Raw genomic sequence first — 25,749 nt, forward strand, 5'->3', positions numbered from 1 at the left:
ACAATGAAAACTGAATATTGTAGGGTATGAGACATCCATGAAGAACAGAAAGCTAGATAAATGCAGAGGGATAGGACTCCGAATCAAAGGTGGTGGTACAATAGTTAGAGATTACTTGGTCCATGAGTTCAAGATGTAGAATTGATTTAGGTAGCGATGAGGAATAGTATGGAAAAGAAGTCACTTATAAGAGAGATTTTCAGGTCTATCAAAAAAAACACTATCCAGAAAGACATATACAAGAAGAAATATTGGGTGTTTGTGATAAATGGATGGGAATATATCTAAAATCTTTCTCTAAAATGGAAAATTTAGATTGGCAATAGCAGCGTTAACACGGATTTCATAGAATGCTCTCAATAGTTTCTTAAAGAAGCCCTTCTGGGACCAACTAGAGAGTTGAGCATACTAGACCCGGGACTACATAATCCTGAGATAGGATTTATTAATTACTTCAGAGTAAATGTTTTAAAATGTCTTCTACCTTTGAGTCAGTTCTGTATCCAAATGGCTAGTTCTCCCTGTATTCCATGAGATCTAACTTTGCTAACCAGTCTCCCATGGGGAACCTTGTGGAACGCCTTACTGAAATCCATATAGATCACACCTACCGCTCTGCCCTCATCAATCCTCTTTGTTACTTCTTCAAAAAACTCAATCAAGTTTGTGAGACATGATTTCCCATCCTAAGACCGGGGATAAGAAGAAGTTGTTTCTTTCAAAGGGTCGTGAATCTGTAGGATTCATTATTCCAGAGTGCAATGGATGCCAGAACATTGAGTAAATTTAAGGAGAAAATATATGCAAATTTTTAATTAATAACAGGTTAATAGATGATGGAAAGTGGGTAAGAAAGTGGAATTGAGGGCGACATGAGATCAGCTGTGACCATATAAAATGGGAGAGCAGGCTCAAGAGGCTGAATTACGTACTCCCGCCCCTAGTTCTTTTGCTCTTACTATATTCTAAAGGGACCGTATGGTAGCAGTGATCATAACAGGATTGAAATGTACATCCAATTTGAAAAGGACAAGAGTGAGTCTAAGACTAGTATCTTAAACTTAAATAAGATGTCGACAGAAAGCTGAGCTAGGCGAGGTGAACTGGCCTATTAGGCTAGGGGATAGATCAGTAGGGAACCAGTGGCAGAACTTTAAATCAAATTTCAGAATACACACATTCTTATAATGAAGAAAATTTCCAAGGGGAGGAGCCACCATCATGGTCAACTGAAGAAGTTAAGGAAGAAGCATATAAATGCACAAAAGTGGCAGATGAGAGAATTGGTCAGAATTTTTTAAAAAGCAAAGAATTACCGAAACATTAATCAAAAGAAAGAAATTAAAACATGACTGGAAGCAAGCCATAAATGTAACAAATAGCAACAGACTCTATTAGTATCTACAAAGAAAAAGAGAAAGCAAAACGACTGTTGGTCCTCTACAGAGCGAGAAAAAAGAGTTCACAGTTGATCAGAAAGAAATATCAGATATGATTAATAAATGTTTTGATCTGTCGTCACTAGAGGATACAATAAAACATCTCAGTAATACCTCTAAATCAGGAGGTTAAAGGAAGACAGGAACTTGACAAAATTACTTTGATTCAGGAAATGGTACCAAGCAAACTGATGACATTTTGGGCTAACTACCCAAAGTTAAGGACCCAAGAGAAGGTCCTGATGGACTTCACCCTATGGTCTTAGTAAAATAGCTAATTGAATAATAGATGCATTGAATGTGCATTTTCCAAAATTTGTTAGATTCAGAAAGGGTTCCATTAGACTAGAAAGCAGCAAATAAAACCCGTCTGTTCAAGAAAAAAGCAAGGTTAAAAAGCAGAAAATTGTAGGCCATTTAGCCTGACATTTGTCATGGGGAAGGCTTTTTTCTATTCAGTCATGGATGTCACTACTTGTTGTCAATCCCATGTAGAGAAGCTGGTAGTGAGCTGCCTTCTTGAACCACACGAGTCTATGTGTTGAAGGTAGAGTCACATTGCTATTAGGGAGGAAATTCCACAATTTGGCCCAAGTAAAACGGAGGCATTTGGCACGCTTGCCTTCATTGCTCAATTCTTTGGGTATGGCAGTTGGGAAGTCATGTTGAGGTTGTACATGTTGAGTTCTGGTCTCTCTGTTATAGGAAGGACATTATTAAGCTAGGGAGGGTTCTGAAGAGATTTAGCAGGATGTTTCTGGGAATGGGGAGTGTGAGTTATAAAGAAAGGGTGGATAAGCTGGGACCTTTTTTTTACTGAAGTGTGGGAGTTTGAGAGGTGACCTTATGCAGGTTTATAAAATCATGAGGGGCGTATATAGGGTTAATGGTAGGTTTATTTTCCCTAGGATGGGGGAATTCAAGACTAGGGGGATATTTTTAAGATAAGGGCACAACTGCAACATTTAAAAGACACTTAGGTAAGTACATGAATAGGAAAGATTTGGAAGGAAACAGGCTAAAATCAGGCAGGTGGGACTTGTTTAATTTGGGATTATGTTTGGCATGGACTGGTTGGACCAAAGTGCCTGTTTCAGTGCTGTATGACTTCATATTTCCAAGGTGAGTGGCTTGGAGGGGAACATGCAGGTGGTGGTGTTCCCATGTATCTGCTGCCCTTGCTCTTCCAGATGGAAGTGGTTGTGGGTTTGAATGGTGCTGACTTTTGGTGACAAAAAGCTGGTTTCTTACAGTAAAATTCTGTACATATAAACAAATAAAGCTCTTCAGACAGTGATATTTATGACTCAATATCTTTAAATGCTTCCAAACTGTGACTGTTTCTCAGCCAAAGAAGCACAATCAGACAGAACATTAACTTACCAGGGACTTCTCACCTTCGGATCTGGAAAGTTTATTCTTCATTTCTTCCATTTCATTAATTTTACCATTGCGTTTTCTCAACTCCTTTTAAAAAAAGCAAATGTTCAAATATTATAACTTCTGTTAGAATCTTAAAAAGAAAGCAACGTTTGGAAGACAGTAGAGCACTTCCTTGCCTAAAGAATTCTAACAGCTACATGGAATCAATCCCCTAAAAAATAGCAAATCTTCTACGATAAAGGAGAGACCAAGTTTACAATATTTTATTAAGACAGGGATTATCTCTTCTTGGCAGCTGATCCTGGGTATTTTTATGTCTCGAGAGTATCCTGCCCTGAAGGATGATCAATCTTCCTCAGCTTAAAAGGCAACTGGAGTGGGGTCAAGGTTCTTTGTCCTCATGTTTCTTTGCTGTTAGTGCAGAGCACCAATGGATGGACTGATGGAGCGCCAGCCCATGCATTCATCCTGTAGATTTGGAATGCCAGCCCTGGATCTCCATCGCTGCTGCCAACCCAGCCATAGAGGCAGCATGACACACATGCACCAAAGACAGCATGGCGCAGTCAGTTGTGTCAGTTTACCAGGTGAGTCTGACAACCTTCCCGAGCTGCTGTGTCTAACTGTAAATATCGACGAAATTGCTAACTGCCAACACTTCCTCTTCTACCTCAGGCTAAGCAGGTGCCTGATCTTTGACAGTCATCAGAGTGTCAGCAGCTTGAAGCTCCTCTTCCTCGACCTGATACAGAGATGTGGTAATGATGTACTCAGAAGCAGATGCTCTCAGCTCTAATCTACCTAACAGACCCATCAAGGTATCAATATCTTCTCGTCAAAAGGAAGAAGGCAGCTTACTTAAGGCGGAGGAAGCAAGGATCTAGCACAGCATTAGAGGATTAGAGGCTTATAGAAAGGAGCTCAGAAATGAACTAAGGAGAGCCAAGAGTGGGGCATGAAAAAGGCTTGGCAAGAAGGATTAGGGAGAACCCAAAGGCATTTCACTCATACATGAGGAATAAGAGAATGATCAGAGAGAAGGTAGGGCCAATCAGGGATCGTGGAGGAAACTTGTGCGCGGAGTCCGAGCAGATGGGGAAGCCCTAAATGAGTTTTTTGCTTCAGTTTTCACCAAGGAAAGGGAGCTTGTTGTAAATGAAAACTTAGGGGAGCTGGGATACAGTATTGACAGTTCAAGGTTGATGAAGTTGATGTCCTAGAAATTTTGGAAAACATTAAGATTGATAACTCTCCAGGTCCAGACCAGATTTATCCTAGGCTGCTCCAGGAAACGAGAAAGGAGGTTGCTAAGCCGCTGGCGAGGATATTTGCCTCCTCACTCTCCACAGGAGTCATACCGGAGGTTTGGAAGGAGGCAAATGTTGTTCGTCTTTTCAAGAAGGGTAATAGGGAAATCCCTGGCAATTACAGACCAGTCAGTCTTACGTATGTGGTCAGCAAAGTTGTGGGAAGAATTCTGAGGGATAGGATTTATAACTATTTGGCAAAGCATAGTGTGATTAAAGGCAGTCAGCATGGCTTTGTGAGGGACAGGTCATGCCTCACAAATCTTATTGAGTTCTTTGAGGAGGTGTCAAGACAGGTCAACGAAGGTCAAGCAGTGGATGTGGTGTACATGAACTTCAGCAAGGCATTTAATAAGGTTCCCCATGGTAGGCTCATTCATAAAGTCAGGAAATATGGGATACAGCGAGAGTTGGCTATCTGGATTCAGAATTGGCTGGCTGACAGAAGGCAGAGAGTGATTGTAGATGGAAAGTATTCTGCCTGGAGGTCAGTGTTGAGTGGGGTCCTGCAGGGCTCTGTTCTTGGGCCTCTACTCTTCATAGTTTTTATAAATTACGTGGATGAGGAAGTTGAGGGGTGGGTTAGTAAATGTGCAGATGTTACAAAGGTTGGAGGTGTCGTCGATAGTGTAGAGGGCTACTGCAGGCTGCAGCGCGACATAGACAGGATGCAGAGCTGGACTGAGAAATGGCAGATGGAGTTCAACCTGGATAAATGCAAAGTGATGCATTTTGGAAGGTTGAACTCGAATGCTGAATATGGGATTAAAGACAAGATTATTGGCAGTGTCGAGGAACAGAGGGATCTGGGTGTGCAAATACATAGATCCTTCAAAGTTGCTACCTAAGTGGATAGGGTTGTTAAGAAAGCACATGGTGTTTTGGCTTTCATTAACAGGGGGATCAAGTTTAAGAGCCGCGAGGTTTTGCTGCAGCTCTACAAGTCCCTGGTGAGACCACACTTGGAATATTGTGTCCAGTTCTGGTTGCCCTACTATAGGAAAGATACAAAGGCTTTGGACAGGGTGCAAAGAACGTTTATCAGGATGCTGCCTGGACTAGGGGGTTTGCCTTATGAAGAAAGGTTGAATAAGCTCAGACTTTTCTCTCTGGAGAGAAGGAGGAAGAGAGGAGACCTGATTGAGGAAAATAACGAGAGGAATGGATAGAGTCAATGATCAGGGCAGGATTGACTGGTACGAGGGATCATAGTTTGAAGATATTAGGAGGAAAGTATAAAGGATCGTCAGAGGTAGGTTCTTTACACAGGGAGTTGTGAATGCATGGAATGCGTTGCCAGCGGTGGTGGTGGAAGCAAAGTCATTGGGGACATTTAAGCAACTGCTGGACATGCACATGGATAGCAGTGAGTTGAGGGGTGCGTAGGTTAGGTTACTAAATTTTACATTAGGATTAAATCTCAGCACAACATTGTGGGCCAAAGGGCCTGTTCTGTGCTGTACATTTCTATGTTCTATGTTCTACCTAGTTGTAGGAGGGTGTTGGAGCAGGGTGCTGGAGGAAACCTTGCCAGTGTATTCTCTGAGGGATCTTAGCTTCTTCCCTAGAAGTGGAGGAGGGCATGAACTGCTGGGCTGGCCTCCTTAAGGGGTAAATTGTGCAGATTCCACTGGTGACCACAGGAGACAAAAGAGAATAGGCATTGCAAACTTGGGGCAGAAGTCCAGGCTGGTTAGCAGCACATTCACAGTGACAGTAACGGGAGAGATGCACAGCAATGGATCATTCCTCTTCCTTGGTTGTCAGGATATGGATGTTTCAGCATCACCAGATGGGCAGTCTAAGTCCCCATGGGCCAGGATCAGGATCCTCTCCTCTGAGAAGATGGGGATATAAGGTGCCAAATGTAAGGCACCCCACCACTGATCCTGCCTCCCCCCAACCTATAATGTGCTATTTTATCCTGGAATTAGACAATTAGAGGAATGGATTGAACTAAAAGTGGCTGAAAGAACTGTCCATGCTAGTGCCAGTAGGGAACAGATCAAACGTCCTGAATGAATGAGGAGGAGGCACAAAGAACACGCAGCATGAATAGATTACAGTGAGTGAGGGAAGATGTTGCATGCAATACTGAGAGTGATAGACCATAAGCTTTGGTAGCAATGAGAAGATTTATTCTCGAAGACCAGAGAAGATAATTGACTTTCTGTGGCATTTTGAGTATTTCTCCAGACAGTTGACACCACATGGACCCAGGTGACAATCCCACGCAAGGCGGGCAGGGTCTGGTGTTGTGATCTCCCCTGCCAGGCCTGGGGAAAGAGGCACTCCTCTGCAACACTCTGTCCACCAGGACCTTGCCCATGTCTGCCACATCCACAGCAAATAATACAAACTGTCCAGGACAGTGCTGGACTGCCAGAGCTCAACCTGATGCACATCTGCCCATCTGGAATAAGCTGGCAGTGGCAAGCATTTTCACCGACGGCAAATGAGAGAATACAAGCTGGGCACCATAGAGGTATGGTGCAGTGGGCTTTGGAAAATAGTGTGAGAAAACTCACTAGGCTTCATGGTAGAGTAACCTTCCGTGAATCTTGCCAAAATTGATAATAAGACGACTTCTGGTAAGTTCGGCCCGCCTCTGTGTCTGTCTGCATCTTATGAGTGCCAGTGAGCAGAAGGCTTTAGTTTGTGAAATTAAAATCACAACATATAATTACCAAAAATAAAAACAAAGAGTGTTGGAGAAACTCAGCCAGTTTGGCAACATCTATGGAGAGAGAAACAGAGTTAGTGGTCTGAGCCAAATTGCTTTTGTAAAATACTAGACCCCTCAGCTTGCAAACTACAGCTTATTTTTAAAAATAAATAAATTAGGATAATAAAGGATTTTCTCTCTCAGTTTAGGATGCTGTTACCCGAAGGCTGTAAGCATTTATAATTTATATACCAAAGTTACAATATGCAGGCATTGCATTTTCCTTTGCACTTACACAGTCAACCTCAAATTACATTTTAAAAATTTCAATCAGCTTTTGTTAAAGGTAAAGAAAAATAATATTCTATCACCAGATGTCAGTCCTCATCATGGTTTCCTTGGTATCTCAGTTTTAGAAACATTGGAGACACCTTTTTAAAATAAATTCCTCACACTGCTTCTTTTAGTATACAACATTTATTCATCCAAAATATACCTAAGTAATCTTAACATTGAACTCTCTTGCTTTTCAAAATTGCAAAAAACCTATTATTCAAACAGTCTGATGGTTTTTCCCTCACCAATTACGAACCTCGTAATTAGAGAATAAAATTAAAATCATAAGTAGGTATTCAAGGTGAAACTGTGTGTTAATGAGGAGTAAGGTTCCCTGCAATTTTGTAAACATAGAATATGATATTAAACAACTTAAATCACACTCATTTGTACCTAATCATTAGCAGTATTTCAACAGCATTACCATCATTGATCAACTTCAATGGAACAGAAAGACTGCCAGATAGGATTCAAATTGGAATATTTCTCAGGTTAAGGTCACAAACAAAATGATCAGTGACAAGATTATGCTGTGAATTGTACAGAGCATCAAGGAAATTATTTAGCATCTAGACTCTGGACAAAGATATTTACAGCAATAGTGAAAGGATTAATCACAGTCAGACACACGAGTGATTGCTAATATATCATGGCACTAAATGATTCTATCAGCTAAAACCATTTTGGACGTCAGTATTGATATGGATCATTTACCGCTTCTCAAAAAAATTTCTATGCAGTTCAAAAAGACAAGTTGTGGTAAATAATTTTGGTACATTATATTACATAACAGAATTAAGAAGTTCAGCTCCAGCTTTCTAAAGAATATCAAGACCTTAAAACAGGAGAATAACATTATAAGTGAGAGCTTAAGTAACAATTGAATTGAATTGAATTGAATTTATTGTCACGTGTACAGAGGCACAGTGGCAAGCTTTGTCTTGTGAGCAATACAGGCAGATCACAGAGTTAAATAGCATAGATAGCAAATAATAGGTAAACAGTGGCAAAAACAAAAGCACTGGTACAGGTGAATGTTAAGTTTGTGAGTCCATTCAGTATTCTAACAAGAGGCAGATAGAAACTGTTTCAAAACCAGCTGGTGCATATGTTCAGGCTTCTGTACCTTCTCCGTGATGGTAGAGGTTGTAGAAAAACATTGCCAGGGTGGGATGGATCTTTGAGAATGCTGGCGGCCTTTCCTTGACAGCAGGCCTGGTAGATCAATTCTTTAGATGGGAGGTTGGCCTTTGTGATTGTCCAGGCCAAGTTCACCACTCTCTGTAACCGTCTCCGATCTTGAATGGTACAGTTGCCATACCAGGTATTCAATACGTATGGCAAGATATGTGTGCCAGCAATTTTCCCATGTACATAATTGTCTGGACAAGATGAAATGATGCAGTCTTTCCCTGGAGCATCAAAGGCTGAGGAGTGGCCTGACAGAAGTTTGTAAAATCACAAGGAGCATGGATAGGTAAATAGACAAGGTGTTTTCCCTGAGGTGGGGGAGTCTAGAACAAGACGGTATAGGTTTAGGGTGAGAGGGGAAAGATTTAAAAGGGAGCTAAGGCACACTTTTTCACAGAGAGGGTGATGTGTGCATGGAATGAGCTGCCAGAGGAAGTGGTAGAGGCTGATACAATTGCAACATTTAAAAGGCATCTGAGTTGGTATATGAATAGGAAAGGCTTAGAGGGATATGGGCAAAGTGCTGGCAAAAGGGGCTAGAAATAATTTAGGATATCTGGTCAGCATGGACGAGTTGGACCAAAGAGTCTGTCTCTGTGCTGTATATCAATAGACAATAGGTGCAGGAGTAGGCCATTCTGCCCTTCGAGCCTGCACCACCATTCAATATGATCATGGCTGATCATCCTTAATCAGTATCCTATTCCTGCCTTATCTCCATAACCCTTGATTCCACTATCCTTGAGAGCTCTATCCAACTCTTTCTTAAATAAATCCAGAGACTGGGCCTCCACTGCCCTCTGGGGCAGAGCATTCCACACAGCCACCACTCTCTGGGTGAAGAAGTTTCTCCTCATCTCTGTCCTAAATGGTCTACCTCTATTTTTAAGCTGTGTCCTCTGGTTCGGCACTCACCCATCAGCGGAAACATGTTTCCTGCCTCCAGAGTATCCAATCCTTTAATAATCATATATGCCTCAATCAGATCCCTCTCAGTCTTTTAAACTCAAGGGTATACAAGCCCAGTCTTTCAGCATAAGATAGTCCCACCATTCCAGGAATTGACCTCGTGAACCTATGCTGCACTCCCTCAATAGCCAGAATGTCTTTCCTCAAATTTGGAGACCAGAACTGCACACAATACTCCAGGTGTGGTCTCACCAGGGCCCTGTACAGCTGCAGAAGAACCTCTTTGCTTCTATACTCAATCCTTCTTGTTATGAAGGCCAGCATGCTATTAGCCTTCTTCACTACCTGCTATACCTGCATGCTTACCTTCATTGACTGGTGTACAAGAACACCCAGATCTCTTTGTACTGCCCCTTTACCTAAATTGATTCCATTTAGGTAGTAATCTGCCTTCCTGTTCTTGCCACCAAAGTGGATAACCATATATTTATCCACATTAAACTGCACCTGCCATGCATCTGACCACTCACCTAACTTGTCCAGGTCCCCTGTAATCTCCTAACATCCTCATCACATTTCACCCTGCCACCCAGCTTAGTATCATCAGCAAATTTGCTAATGTCATTACTAATACCATCTCCTATATCATTAACACATACTGTAAAAAGCTGCGGTCCCAGTACTGATCCCTGCGGTACCCCACTGGTCACTGCCTGACATTCCAAAATTGAGCCATTTATCACTACTCTTTGTTTCCTGTCAGCCAACCAATTTTCAATCCAAGTTAGTACTTTGCCCCCAATACCACGCGCCCTAATTTTGCTCACTAACCTCCTATGTGGGACTTTACTAAAATCTTTCTGAAAGTCCAGGTACATTACATCTACTGGATCTCCCTCATCCATCTTCAGAGTTACATCCTCAAAACATTCCGGAAGATTAGTCAAGTATGATTTCCCCTTCATAAATCCATGCTGACTCTGACCTATCCTGTTACTACTATCCAGATGTGTCGTAATTTCATCCTTTATAATAGACTCCAACATCTCTCCCACCACTGAGGTCAGACTAACTGGTCTATAATTTCCTGTTTTCTCTCTCCCACCTTTCTTAAAAAGTGTACAACATTAGCCACCCTCCAATTTGCAGGAACTGATCCCAAATCTATCGAACTCTATGTCTCGATGCGCTGTAGGTGTACCAACAGTGCTGATTGGAAGATGGTTCCAGAATTTTAGCCCAGCCACACTGAAAGCATTCAGGATAGTTTGAAGCTTGCACAGAACATGCAAGTGTGGTGTTTCAATATGTCTGTTGCCCATGACCTTCAACATTGTAGAGGCTGCAGTTTATACAAGACCTTGATGAGACCATACCTGGAATACTGAGTGCAGTTTTGGTATCCCTCCCTAACAAAGGATATATTTGCGAAAGAAGGAAATGCAGTGGAGGTTCATTCAGCTGATACTGACAGGACTGTACCATCAGGAGAGATTGCTTCGACTAAGCCTGTTACTCACTGGAGTTTAGAAGGATGAAGGGGATCTGATTGAAACCTATAAAATTCTAACTGGGTTGGATAAACTAGATGATGAGACGATGTTTTCCCTGATTGGGCAATTCGAACCAGGGTCACAGTCTCAGATTGGAAGGAGAAAGTGAGGACTGGATTTCACCAGTTTCCTCATTTCCCCTCCCCCACCTTATCCCAGTCCCAAGCCTCCAACTTGGCACCGCCCTCTTGACCTATCCACCTTCCTCCCCACCTATCCACTCCACCCTCCTCGGCAACCTATCACCTATCCCTCCCTCCACCTTCATCTACCTATCACATTTCCAGCTACTTTCACCCCTCAGCCCTAGCCCCACCCCCTCCATTTATCTTTCAGCTCCAGACCCCCTCACAGACGGGCCCAAAAGCCTCATTCCTGATGAAGGGCTCCTGCCCGAAACATTTACAGCACCACACTCTCAGAATACAAAATATACTCTATAAAAATATAAAACGAAAAAGAGTGGCTAAAATAAACATTGCTCCTTTAGAGGATGAGAAGGGGCATTTAATAATGGGATATGATGAAATGGCCACTGAATAGATATTTTGTGTCGGTCTCTTGACAAAGAGACAAAAGTAGGTGAGGACCTGGAAACAATCATTATTACAGAAGAACTAGTGTTGGACAAGCTAATGGAGCTAAGGGTAGTCAAGTTTCCTGGCCCTGATGGAATGCATCCCAGGTTACTAAACGAGATGGCAGGAGAAATAACAAGTGCACTTGTGGTAAAAATTTCAAACTTCGCTGCACTCTGGGGCAGTCCCGGCAGATTGGAAACAGCAAATGTTACGTCAATGAAGTTGATGTGCTGGAAACCTTGGAAAACATTCAGATTGATAAGACACCAGGGCCAGACCAGATTTAGCCTAGGCTGCTCCGGAAAGCGAGAAAGGGGTTTGCTAAGCCGCTGGCGAGGAGATTTGCCTCCATACTCTCCATGGGGGTCATACTGGAGGATGGATAGGAGGCGAATGTTGTTCCTCTTTTTAAGAAGGGTAATAGGGAAATCCCAGGCAATTACAGATCAGTCAGTCTTACATCTATGGTCCGCAAAGTTTTGGAAATAATTCTGAGGGATAGGATCTATGACTTTGGCAAAGCATAGTGTGATTAAAGGCAGTCAGCATGGCTTTCTGAGGGGCATGTCATGCCTCACAAATCTTTTTGAGTTCTGTGAGGAGGTGTCAAGACAGGTCAATGAAGGTTGAGCAGTGGATATGGTGTATATGGACTTCATCAGCAAGGCATTCGGTAAGGTTCCCCATGGTGGGCTCATTCATAAAGTCAGGAAGTATGGGATACAGGGAGATGTGGCTATCTGGATTCAGAATTGGCTGGCTGACAGAAGGCAGAAAGTGGTTGTAGATGGAAAGTATTCTGCCTGGAGGTCAGTGTTGAGTGGGGTCCTGCAAGGCTCTGTTCTTGGCCCTTTGCTCTTTGTAATTTTTATAAATGACTTGGACGCGGACGTTGAGGGGTGGGTTAGTAAATTTGCAGATGACACAAAGGTTGAAGGTGTCGTCAATAGTTTTGAGGGCTATTGCAGGCTGCAGCGCGACATAGACAGGATGCAGAGCTCGGCTGAGATGGCAGATGGAGTTCAACCTGGATAAATGCAAAATGATGAATTTTGGAATGCTAAATATAGGATTAAAGACAGGATTCTTGGCAGTATGGAGGAACAGAGGGATCTGGGTGTGCAAATACATAGATCCCTCAAAGTTGCCACCCAAGTGGATAGGGTTGTTAAGAAACCATATGGTGTTTTTGGGTTTCATTAACAATGGGATCGAGTTTAAGAGCCGCGACATTTTGCTACAGCTCTACAAGTCCCTGGTGAGACCACACTTGGAATGTTGTGTCCAGTTCTGGTCGCCCTGCTATAGGAAAGATACAGAGGCTTTGGAGAGGGTGCAAAGAAGGTTTACCAGGATGCTGCCTGGACTGGAGGGCTTGTCTTATGAAGAAAGGTTGAATAAGTTCAGACTTTTCTCTCTGGAGAGAAGGAGGAAGAGAGGAGACCTCATCGAAGTATATAAGATAATGAGAGGAATAGATAGAGTCAATAGCCAGAGACTTTTCCCCAGGGCAGGACTGACAGGTATGAGCAGTCACAGCTTTAAGATATTAGGGGAAAGGTATAGAGGAGACGTCAGAGGTAGGTTCTTTACGCAGAGAGTTGTGAATGCGTGGAATGCGTTGCCAGTGGTGATGGTGGAAGCAGAATCATTAGGGACATTTAAGTGACTGCTGGACAGGCACCTGGAGAGCAGTGAGTTGAGGGGTGCGTAGGCTGTTATTATATTTTACATTAGGATTAAACCTTGGCACAACCTCATGGGCCAATGGGTCTGTTCTGTGCTGCACTTTTCTATGTTCTATGCTTAAAAAAGGGAGGTAGACAAAAGATGGGGAACTATAGACTGGTTAGTTTAACTTCTTTATTGGGGAAGGTGCTTGAGTCTATTATCAAGGAAGAAATAGCAAGGCATCTAGATAGAAATTGTCCCATTGGGCAGATGCAGCATGGATTCATGAAGGGTAGATTACGCTCAATAAATCTTTGGGAATTCTATGAAGACAGTACGAGCAAGGTGGACAACGGGGACCCAGTGGATGTGGTATACCTAGATTTCCATAAGGCCTCTAACAAGGCCGTACATGAGGCTGCTGCATAAGATAAAGATGCATGGCATTACAGGTAAAGTATTAGTATGAATAGAGGATTGGTTGACTAACAGGAAACAAAGAGTGGGATAAATGGTTACTGCTCTGGTTGGCAAGCTGTAACTAGTGGTATGCCTCAGTGATCTGTGTTAGGACCACAATTATTAACAATTTGCGCAGATTAGTTTACTTACAGTGAGGAAACATGCCCTTCGGCCCAACAGGTCTGCACCAACTCTCTGAAGAGCAACCCCCTACATTTACCCCTGCACCTAACACTACAGGCAATTTAACATGGCCAATTCACCTAACCTGCACATTTTCGGACTGTGGGACGAAAACAGAACACCCGGAGGAAACCCGCACAGACACGGGGAGAATGTGCAAACTCCACACAATTAGTTGCTCGAGGCTGGAATTGAACCCGGTCTCTGGCGCTGTGAGGCAGCAGTGCTAATCACTGTGCCACCCATCTGGGGATCACTTGTAGGGTGTCAAAGTTTGCAGATGACACTAAGATGATTGTGCAGAGGACTAGGAAACTTTGCAGCGGAACATAGATACGTTGAATAAGTGGACATAGGCATGGCAGATGGAATACAATGTTAATAAACATGAAGTCATCCATTTTGGTAGGAGTAACAGTAAAAAGGACTTTTACTTGTATGGTAAAAAGTTGCAGTATGCTGCTATGCAGAAGGACCTAGGTGTTCTTATGCATGAATCACAGAAGGTTGGTACAACATTCAATTAGGAAGGTAAATGGAATTCTGTCCTTCATTGCTAGAGGGAGATTATGTTGCAGCTGTACAAGGTGCTGGTGAGCCCTGATGGAGTACTAGGTGCAGTTTTTGTCTCCTTCTTGCTGGCACTAGAGGTGGTACAGAGAAGGTTCACTAGGTTGATTCTGGAGTTGTTGGGGTTGGCTTATGAGAAGAACGCAAGAACAGGGATTATATTCCTTGGAATTCAGAAGAATGTGGGGAGATCTTATAGGAATATATAAAATTTTGAAAGGAATAGATAAGATAGAAGTAGAGAGGATGCTTCCACTGGCAGGTGAAACTCGAACAAGAGGGCATAGCCTCAAAATGAGGGGGAGCAGATTTAGGACTGAATTGAGAAGGAACTTCTTCACCCAGAGAGTTGTGAATCTGTGGAATTCCCTACCCAGTGATGGAGTTGGCAGTACTTCAGTAATTGTTTTTAAAGCTAAAATAGATATTTTTGAACAGTAAAGGAATTAAGGGATAGGATGAGGGGGTGGGTAAGTGGAGCTGAGTCCACAAAATGATCAGCCTTGAACTTATTGAACGGCAGAGGAGGCTCAAAGGGCCAGATGGCCTACTCCTGCTCTTAGTTCTTATAAACTATTGAGGACTGAGATGACAAAACATTTCTTCATTCAAAAGGTAATGAACATAAGACCATAAGACATAGGAGTGGAAGTAAGGCCATTCAGCCCATCGAGTCCACTCCACCATTCAATCATGGCTGATGGGCATTTCAACTCCACTTACCAGCGTTCTCCCCATCGCCCTTAATTCCTCGAGACATGTGGAACATGTGGAATTCTCTACAATAGAAGGTTATAGAGTCCAAGTAGCTGTGGAGGTCAACGCTACAGCTGTGACTTTTATATTGAAGCAGAGGTTATTCTCTATACAGTAGAAAAGGAGTAGTACAGATTTAATGGAAACACGCAAAAATTTTCATATCAAATACAGAGAATCCATCACCAACATGTCAGAAACTAAGCACAGAGAGTTGAGACAATTATGATCAGGAATAGTCTAGAAGGGTAAGAGAAACAGATTAGCATTTCTGGCATGTTGGGAGCAGAGTAGGATGTCCAGCCATGGCTCATCAGCTCCACACACTCTTTTTCTTTTATCCTTTTCCTCCCCTCTATTTATTTTCCTTTTTCGGTCTACACAAACATTCAGCCTTGGACACGTGGACACAGCCTCCAACTCTCAGCTTCTGAAATGGGAACACGAGCATCCCAGTGAAGAGCATGGCGATGGTGCACAGTGAGGGGAGGGTGCAGAGCTTGGCAGGAGTGCAGAGTGAGGAGGGGCGTGCACTGTGGCAGCAACCCGGTGCAGAGTGAGGTGGGGGGAGTGTAGAGTGTGGCAGCGACCTGGTGCAGAGAGAGGCGGGGGTGTGTAGAGTGTGACAGCGGCCTGGTGCAGAGTAAGGCAAGGGTGTAGAGTGTGACACCGGCCCAGTGCAGAGTGAGGCGGGGGGGTGTAGAGTGTGACAGCGGCCTGGTGCAGAGTGAGGCGTGGGTGTAGAGTCTGACAGCGGCCCGGTGCAGTGAGAGGCGGTAGTGTGTAGAGTGTGACAGCGGCCCGGAGCAGAATGAGGCGGGGGACTGTAGAGTGTGACAGCGACCTGGTGCAGAGTGAGGTGGGGGTGTGTAGAATGTGACAGCGGCCCGGGGCAGAGTGAGGTGTCGGTATGTAGAGTATGACAGCAGCCTGGTGCAGAGTGAGGCAGGGGAGTGTAAAAAGTGACAGCGACCTGGTGCAGAGAGAGGTGGGGGTGTACAGAGTGTGACAGCGGCCTGGTGCAGAGAGAGGCGGGGGTGTGTAGAGTGTGACAGCAGCCTGGTGCAGAGTGAGGCAGGGGTGTACAGTGTGGCAGCAGTCCAGTGCAGAGTGAGGCGGATGGTGTAGGATGTGGCAGCAGTCCGGTGCAGAGTGAGGCAGGGGGTGTGTAGAGTATGACAGCGGCCCGGTGCAGAGTGAGGCAGGGGTGTAGGGTGTGGCAGCAGTGCGTTGCAGAGTGAGGCAGGAGTGTGTAGATGTGACTGTGTCCCAGTGTAGAGTGAGGCGGGGGAGGGGGGGCTTTAGACTGTGACAGCGGCCCGGTGCAGAGTGAGGCGGGGGGGCTGTAGAGTGTGACAGATGACGGTGCAGAGTGAGGCGAGGGTGTAGAGTGCGACAGCGGCCCAGTGCAGAGTGAGGCGGGGGGGTGTAGAGTGTGAGAGCAGCCTGGTGCAGAGTGAAGCGTTGTGTATAGTGTGTGACAGCAGCCTTGTGCAGAGTGAGGCATGGGCATAGAGAGTGGCAGCGGCACAGTGCGGAGTGAGGCGGGAGGGCGGGGTAGACTGTGGCAGCGACCTGGTGCAGAGTGAGGCAGGGGTGTGTGTAGAGTATGACAGCGGCCCGGTGCACAGTGAGGCAGGGGTGTGTCGTGTGTGACAGCAGCCCGGTGCAGAGTGAGGTGGAGGGGCTGTGAAGTGTGACAGATGCCTGTGCAGAGTGAGGCGAGGGTGCAGAGTGTGACAGCGGCCCGGTGCAGAGTGAGGCGGAGGGGTGTATAGTGTGTGACAGCAGCCTGGTGCAGAGTGAGGCAGGGGTGTAGAAAGTGGCAGCGGCCCAGTGCAGAGTGAGGCGGGGGTGTGTAGAGTGTGACAGCGGCCCGGTGTAGAGTGAGGCGGGGGTTTGTCCAGTGTGGCAGCGGCCCAGTGCAAAGTGAGGCAAGGGGGCTGTAGGGTGTGGCAGCGTCTTGGTGCAGAGTGAGGCGGGGGTGTGTAGAGTATGACAGTAGCCTGGTACAGAGTGAGGCTGCGGGGCTGTAGAGTGTGACAGCGGCCCGGTGCAGAGTGAGGCTGGGGGGCTGTAGAGTGTGACAGCGGCCCGGTGTAGAGTGAGGCGGGGGTTTGTCCAGAGTGGCAGCGGCCCAGTGCAAAGTGAGGCAAGGGGGCTGTAGGGTGTGGCAGCGTCCTGGTGCAGAGTGAGGCAGGGGTGTAGAGTGTGACAGCGGCCCAGTGCAGAGTGAGGGGGGGGGGTGTAGTGTGTGGCAACAGCGCGGTGCAGAGTGAGGTGGGGGCGGTGTATAGGGTGTGGCAGCAGCCCAGTGCAGAATGAGGAGGGGGGTGTGTAGAGTATGACAGCGGTATAGTGCAGAGTGAGGCAGGGGTGTAGGGTGTGGCAGCCGCCTGACGCAGAATGAGGCGGGGGGTGTAGTGTTTGGCAGCAGTCCGGTGCAGAGTGATGGAGGGGGGGGGGGGGGGGTGTAGTGCGTGGCAGTGGTCCGGTGCAGAGTGAGACAGGGGTGTAGGGTGTGGCAGCGGCCCAGGCAGAGTGAGGCAGGGGGGTGTAGTGCGTGGCAGTGGTCCGGGACAGAGTGAGGCAGGGGGGAAAGGGTGTGACAGTGGCCCGGGCAGAGTGAGGCAGGGGTGTGTAGAGTGTGACAGCGGCCCAGTGCAGAGTGAGACGGGGGGGGGCTGTAGAGTGAGACAGCGGCCAGTGCAGAGTGAGGCAGGGAGTATGTAGAGGTATGTAGAGTATGACAGTCGCCTGGTGCAGAGTGAGGCAGGGGGTGTAGGGGGCAGTGGCGCGGTGCAGAGTGAGGTCGGGGGGGGTGTCTAGGGTGTGGTAGCAGCCCGGTACAGAGTGAGGCGGGGATGTGTAGAGTATGACAATGGCCTGGTGCAGAGTGAGGCGGGGGTTGTAAGGTGTGGCAGCAGTCCAGTGCAGAGTCAGGCGGGGGGTGTAGAGCATTGTGACAGCCGTCTGATGCAGAGTGAGGCGGGGGGGTGTAGAGTATGACAGTGGCCCTGTGCAGAGTGAGGCGGGGGGGGGGGGGGGGGGGGGTAAAGTGTGGCAGCAGCCCAGTGCAGAGTGAGGCAGGAGTGTAGAGTGTGGCAACTGCGCGGTGCAGAGTGTGACAGTGGCCTGGTTGGATAGGATAACTCCTTCAAAGAGCTAACACAGTCTCAATGGGCTGACTGATGTTCTTCTTTACTGCAATATTTTATACTACCACGTTTTTGTTTTACTTCTTACAAGGCATACATTCATTGGCAAAACCTTTATTCAATGCCCATCTCGAGATGGCCTCAAAGAAGAAGGCGTGTCACCCTCCAATGAATCACTGATGCCGATGGGGAAATCAGGACACCTATGATGCTGTTAGAGAGGGAGCTCCAGGATTTTGACCCAGTGACAGTGAAAGGCCAGCAATTTATTTGTAAGGCAGGGTGACTTGTAGACCTCAGAGAGACTACAAGAACCACCATTCTTTTCCAATGCTGTCCACATAACAGGTAGAAACAAAAGACAATAGACTACTGTTCATTCTTCAACAATTTATTGATGTTGTTGAGAATAGATGAAATCATACAGGTCAACCCCCCCAAATCAATGTCTCAAAAGAAAAACTAAATGATTTAGTGACCATAAGCCGGTGCCCCTCCCCATCTTTAATCCAATGGCAGCATCTACAGTGATGGTTGCATAGCTTTGTTCTTATCATACAAATCACTCTACATATCTATAAGTCAAATGTAAATTTAGAATTTTGAGTTTTCAGGAGGAAAGGACATGGTTGGTTACTTGTAGAGTTTCATCCTGGAGGCTGTGGTGACAAGAGTCTGAAGGTCTGTTTTATTTAAATACATTTTCATGAGGTTTTACAACTTTGACTTGAAGATTTGGGAAGGGTTAACTGTTCAATGTTTTATAAAAACTGCACTGTTGCCTAGCAACAGGTAGTGCTTCAGGTAAACAATTATCCAGATAGTCAATCAGAGTGGGTAAGCCAGAGAGTGGTCAGCAAACTTGGAGTTGCTCTGAAATTAAAGTCACAATGACTTTAGATGGCTTAAGGTTTCTTAGATTAAGGAAAAACATATGTAGTGACTGGACAGAAATTCACCAAAAGGAAACCAGTTGCTGATGTACCAGTCTGAGTGAGAACAGAGTGGTGACTCTGTGCTGAGGTTTGGGCAAATGAGCAGTGAGCACTTGAGTATTTTCCTGAAGTCTATAATATGTCCAAACTTTCTTTTAATCTAACATAAAAGGGCTTTCTTTCCTCATTTAACATTTTATCATGTTAAAAGTATACTGGCAGCCTCTTGAGTATGTTCAATAACCGACCTCCACTCTTTTTTTAAAATATCAAAGTTGAATCTGTTAAGGCAGGTTTCATTCTGGGATCTGACATGTCCAGATTAACATCAGCTGGGATCACAACAGCACAGACATAGGAAACGACATACATCAGTGTGTGACTGATTACGGGATCTCCTGCGCATTGCACTCAATCAACCTACTGAAAATGGAGATTTAAAATATTGCATACATACACATACATGACAGTTGTCTTTTGCTACTAGTTTGTTTCGAGACACTGTGCGTCTCTGACATCCAGCACAGATGTCCTTGTCTAACTTAGTCCTCTCAGCACTATATCCATTAACAATAAAATGTGATCTAACAGCTGTAGACAGTTCTTATGTTTAAACTTTAATGGCTTTCAACTGCGGCTAACATACTTTCCGTCTACTGATCAATACTTAACAGCTTGGACCAGCAGTGCTACTGTAAGCACCTGTCAAGGCAGACAGACTTCTTAATATATCAAGCATGGCAAAAAAAAACACATTTATTGGCTCAAAGGTTACTTTATTACATTTTGGTATTGCTTTCATAATGCAACTCAGAACTTATAAAATTTGAACCATACCCTGAGCTCAAAGTTGAAAAGCTGGCCAAACATTCAAGGTTGGTCTGTGAAGCTTGCTGACAAATATCTTTGCAATGTCATAATACTTAAATGGTTCTCCATCTGAGCACAAGGCAATGGCCTTTGACAGTAAAAAGATTTAAAATCTGAGAATGTCTGAAGATGCCGAACTTCTACTCCGTAATGTTCTGTTGTGAGGCTGGCTTTCCCTCACATCACACAGTGCAAAGTGCCAACTGGATACTTAAAAATGCTCATCCACATACACCATTCAAAAGACAGAAGAACAGGTCACTCATTTCACTGCTGTTTGAGAGATGGTACAGGCGCAGAATACATACATGATATTATTTATTAAAAATAAATCAATTAAATGAAAGGATTTTGCAATATAATGAGGCCTTCTTTGATTCGCAAAAGAATTCTTTAAACACTAACTTTGTGCTGCACAACTGAACATTGATTGACAAATAGAAAATACATTACAGCGAAAAATAAATCCCTTTAACCTGTAGAAGATCATAACATGGAAGAGAAGAAACATTGAATTTCCTCATTCTTTCTATGCTCAGAACTAGGTTACCAAATGGTCTACCATATACTTACACTTTCACTTAGCAGAATCAAGGTCCATTACATTGCTTTAAGATTTTACTGTATATTTTATCCAACACAATGAAACAGTTTACCATCTTCATCTGCCAAGTCTCGACAATCTACAGTTTTTACAAACCAAATGTGCAGTTTATGATACAAGGATTTATTGATTTGTGCAATCTTCTCAGTTATTCTGTCGTATAATGGCAGCATTCTGTCTCGTGACATTTGTTCATATATTGTCAACTTACTTGCCTGATTCAAGATATAAATTAGTGGGTCAAAGTTATTATTGTCATTCAAATGCCACGAGTTTTGATGCCTAGTCATCAACTCCATTCCTCAGTATTAATGCTGTTAGAGACAGATTGGCAAGAGTCTGGCCTCCCACCTTGCCTCCTTCTATAATCCTGAGCACATCTGAGACACAGCCTGTACCCTAATGTATACCAAGACCTATTTGTTGATGCACTCACTGACCAACATTGGCTTTTGGTCTGCCGAAGCCTCAATTTTAAAATTTTCAAATCCTACCATGGCCTCAGCTGTCCAGCCTGCAAATTCCTCCTGACCTGCAACCCAGAGATCTCACAGCACCTCTCTAATTCCAACCACTTGCACATCCAAATTTCCCTCATTCCACCATTTTTGCCTATTTCAGCAAAAGCGTAGGTCCGAAGGTCTAGAATTCCCTTCCTAAATCGCTCCAGCTCAAGTTGGGTGGCAAGGTGGCTCAGTGGTTAGCACTGCTGCCTTACAGGTTCCATTCCAGCATTGGGTGACTGTCTGTGTGGAGTTTGCACACTCTCCCAGTGTCTGTGTGGGTTTCCTCCGGGTGCTCTGGTTTCCTCCCCCAGTCCAGAGATGTGCAGGTTAGATGAATTGGCCATGCTAAATTGCCCATAGTGTTAGGTGCATTAGTCTGAGGGAAATGGGTCTGTGTGGGTTACTCTTCAGAGGGTCAGTGGGGACTTGTTGGGCCGATTGGCCTGTTTCCACAGGGAATCTAATCTCAGCTCGCTTCCTTTCTCTCCTCTTTTAAGACATTTATTTAAACCTATCTTTTTCATCAAACATTTGGTCACTTGATTCAATATATTTATATAGCTCTGTCAAATTATGTTATTAATGCTCCAGAGAAGCCTTGGACAGAGGGCATAAATAGAATATATAACCTCACATGTCATTGCCAGATAGGGATGTATCATCCCAGGCCTGTAGAAATAGCAAATACCATATGACAGGTACATACACAACCTGCTTTTTTGGTCCTAATCTTAGACTTGTTAAAAAAAATTTACACCCTTACATGAATTTCAAAAGGCATAATCTCATTAACTTAAAACATTTGCAAAAAGTCGCTATATTTTTAAGAACTCTCGATCAAGTTGATCTTTAATGACATTACAACAGATGCGACTAATGCCACTTCTTAAAGGAGTGGCAGATGCAGTTTAATTTAGATAAATATGAGGTGATGAATTTTGGTAAGGCAAATCAGGGTAGGACTTCGACACTTAATTGTAGGGTTCTGGGGAGTGTTGCCAAACAAAGAGACCTTGAAGTGAAGATTAATAATTCCTTGAAAGTGGAGTCACAGCTAGACAGGGTAGTGAAGGAGGCTTTGGTAGACTTGCCTTCATTAGTCAATGCATGGTTTTTGAAGTTAGGATGTCATGTTGCATCTGTACAGAACATTGGTAAGACCACTTTCTGAATACTGCATTCAATTCTGGTCCCTCTGCCAAAGAAAATATGTCATGAAACTTGAATGGGTTCAGGAATCCTGAATGTTGCCATGGTTGGATGGTTTGAGCTACAGGGAGAGGTTGAATAGGCTGGGGCTATTGTCCCTGAAGCAGAGGTTGAGGTGTGGCCTTATAGAAGTTCATAATATTATGAGGGGCATGGATAAGGTAAGTAATCAAGATCATTTTCCTAGGGTAGGCAAAAACCACAGGGCTTAGATTTAAGGTGCGAGGGGAAAGATATAAAAGGGATCGAAGGGACAGCTTTTTCACACAGAGGGTGGTGCTTGTGCGGAATGAGCTGCCACAGAAAATGATGGCGGCCAGTACAATTACATTTACAAGGGACCTGGATGGTTATGTGGATAAAAAGGGTTCAGATGGATATAGACTAAATACTGGCAAATAGGACTAGATTAATTTAGGATATCTGATCGGCATGGACAAGTTGGACTGAAGGGTCCATTTCTGAGCTGCACAGCTCTGACTCTAAATAAATGCTGCATACCAAAAAAAAAACAACTTTGTACCTTTCTTTTTGCAGCTGTATTGCTTCAAAGGTTTATTTCCAAATGGATGCAAGACTAATCTTCACAATAACATAGATAAATAAATCTCAATCTAAACCTTCGCTAAACCTAGCTAGCACTGTCCTTTCTCCACAAACCCTTAATTCACGGTGTTTGTATATATAATTCACATATATACTGTTTTTACACATTGCATAAACATTATATCAGAGAAAGACAAAAAAAATACAAGAAGTTAGAACAAGAGTTTAAGTATTTCAGTCTGAAATACTCAATGCTACGGGATCAATGGAGCACTGCTTAAATATGATTAAAAGTTTGAGACACAGCATACTTATTTTACTTAAAGATGCACCTTGAAGATGCATTCTGTCAAAAATCCTCAACTAGGCCTTGTTTTTATTCTTTATCTGCATGCTTCCGGGGGCAATATTTTCTCACATCCCAAACTCCTTACCTGGAGAAGAAATTTCATGTCAATGTTGCTTATCTACAGAACTAGATAGCAAACAGTTGCCTAAGTCATGTCACTTTGATTGATCAAAGAGAGCATTACCTTCACAATCAATGCCAAGCCCAATTCTCAAATGTACATATCTGCTTCACTTCAGATCTATCAGTGTTTCTTAAACTCCCATTTTCAGTCTCTCATCACCAGTCTTCTCTATCAGGTTTTGAAACAATGAGAAGTGATAAAACAATGATTTCTCATCATTCTAATTGCACAGGCCATAACTAAGGGTAGGAATACCTCTACAAAAAGCCTAATAATTATTGATCAGAGTTGGAAATATCATAATCAGAAAGGTCATCACCTTTCTAGTCAGTGAAATAATAGAATAGTTATTGTTAACTGGAGGCCAAGATTTATTCAGTTCATGTCTGCTAACCTTTGGGTATGAAGTATTTCAAGACAGCATATTGTGGTAAACACTGCACGCAGCCAGACCCGTCTCTTTTCATCATGTACTACTTGTACAGATAATGAGAAATCCTCTTTCCCTTCTCCGCTGTTTGTCCATTTCTGAAGCTATGCACCGACTACTCCGGGGAATATTAAACATCTACCTACGATTGCAATCTCAGACGGGATTGCAAACCACTATTACGCAAATAAATGGTTTTGCTCTCACTCAACAACTGATCAGGATTATAGCTCCTCTGTGGTTACTGACCTGAACAAACTGCTTATTTATTTTATCCAAAAAGATTTTCTCTTTTCTGCCACTGCAGACACTGCTCATACTGAAGTAATTCCCCACAGGTACTGGGCGTCTTTCACTACCTTGTTCAAATGATTATATTTCACATTTGAGCTTTAGAAACATCAGTAGGCAACTTAATAATTGGGACATTAGACAAGAGTTCTATCAACATCTTGCAAAGTGACATAGATATCTGGCAGGGGTCACTGAATTGCAAACCATAACACTGTCCACCTCATCTTGTATTGAGCATAACTGTCCCATCCTCACATGATACATCACAGCTAAACCTGCAGCTACTCACATCTGCAGGAATCCTTCCTGGAAAGCCTGACTAGTTATTAAAGGAGTAAAGGGGTTTCCCCATAAAGTCCTGTCAATGGGCAGAAGCAGACAAGTCTCTGCTCACCTATTCCTGTCTCAGGCAATATTGAATGAGGTCAGTCTTGAGCCCTCATAAAGCAGCCCAAAATACAGTAGCTGGCATTTTAGACACCATGCAATTTTGATAGAGACCAGCTGGCGACTGTTGAAGACAACACAGTGGTAACACCAGCCTGGAATGTCTTGATAGCTAAGTTCACAGGATTACTTCGTACAGTTAAAGGAGGAAAACTATTGAGTGCATGATGTTGATGGGGTGAAAAGAAATGAAAGAGAATGAAAGGCTTAAGGTGGGAACAGAAAGAAAAAAGAAAACACATGGGGAAACATTGCTTTTATTAATACACAATTCCAACCAAGGTAGCTTAACACAATGATCTTATTGCAATTCAAAGGAAAGGAATCCCTAGTTGTTGAGCAAGAGATCTGAACTTTCCATTAAAAAGCTACAGCAATATTGGCTAAAAGGGTCAGACATTGAGGAGATGTTACAAAGACTAAGCTTGCATTTGCTCCAGAAAAGATTATCTAATTGAGATGTTTAATTGTAGTTGATTGGTAATTGCAAAGATAATATTTCCTGGAGGTGGTGGGATGGGAATGTCCAATAAAAGGGATTATAACCTTAAAATCATAAGCTTAAAGTTGAAGTCTGTTTTCCAGTATGGACATCTGCACAGAAAAATATGGAATTTTCACTTCAAATAAGTTGTTAAGGTTCAGAACGGAGATGGAGTGGGGAAGGGAATGGGCGGCACGGTGACTGAGTGGTTAGCACTGTTGCCTCACAGCACCAGGGACCCAGATTCAAATCCAGCCTTGGGTGACTGTCTGTGTGGAGTCTGCACATTCTCCCAGTGTCAGCATGGGTTTCCTCCAGGTGCTCCGGTTTCCTTCCACAGTCCCAAGACGTGCAGGTTAGGTACATTAGTCGGGGTAAATGTAGGGGAATGAGTCTCGTTGGGTTACTCTTCGGAGGGTCGGTGAGGACTTGTTGGGATGAAGGGCCTGTTTCCACACGGTAGGGATTCTTTGGGTGGATGAGTTGAACATTTATAAATTAGGGTCGAACGATCCATATCCAGAAAATGTATTGAGGCTACAAATGGAACTAAGATTTGGAACAGCTGTAAGCTGAAAGGATGGCAGAAAAGATTAAGAGGCTAAATGGCTTCCCTCCTGTTTCGAAGTCTCTAGTAATAATATTATTCAAAGGGATTTGGTAACTGCCAGGAAAAAGCTTGCCAGAGTAATTTCTGAGCTGTTTTGAGCATGCATTAATCTGATTGAAGGATATCACGACCCACAAACAAGGTTCTGAGGAAAGAAGAGGGGTTTATGGCTTCATA

General features: G+C 43.9%; 1 protein-coding gene across 4 annotated transcripts in view; it reads right to left on the bottom strand.

Moving 5' to 3' along the window:
• The window catches only part of LOC132818418 (centrosomal protein of 128 kDa), a 410,636-nt gene that overhangs the window by 315,698 nt on the left and 69,189 nt on the right, over positions 1 to 25,749 (bottom strand). For all 4 annotated transcript variants that reach the window (XM_060829432.1, XM_060829433.1, XM_060829431.1 and 1 more), the window contains exon 9: positions 2,823 to 2,906. In XM_060829432.1, coding sequence (XP_060685415.1) covers positions 2,823 to 2,906 — 84 coding nt within the window. The remainder of the gene's footprint in view (positions 1 to 2,822; positions 2,907 to 25,749) is intronic.

The sequence above is a fragment of the Hemiscyllium ocellatum genome, chromosome 8, assembly GCF_020745735.1.
Source record: "Hemiscyllium ocellatum isolate sHemOce1 chromosome 8, sHemOce1.pat.X.cur, whole genome shotgun sequence".
Taxonomy (NCBI): Eukaryota; Metazoa; Chordata; class Chondrichthyes; order Orectolobiformes; family Hemiscylliidae; genus Hemiscyllium; species Hemiscyllium ocellatum.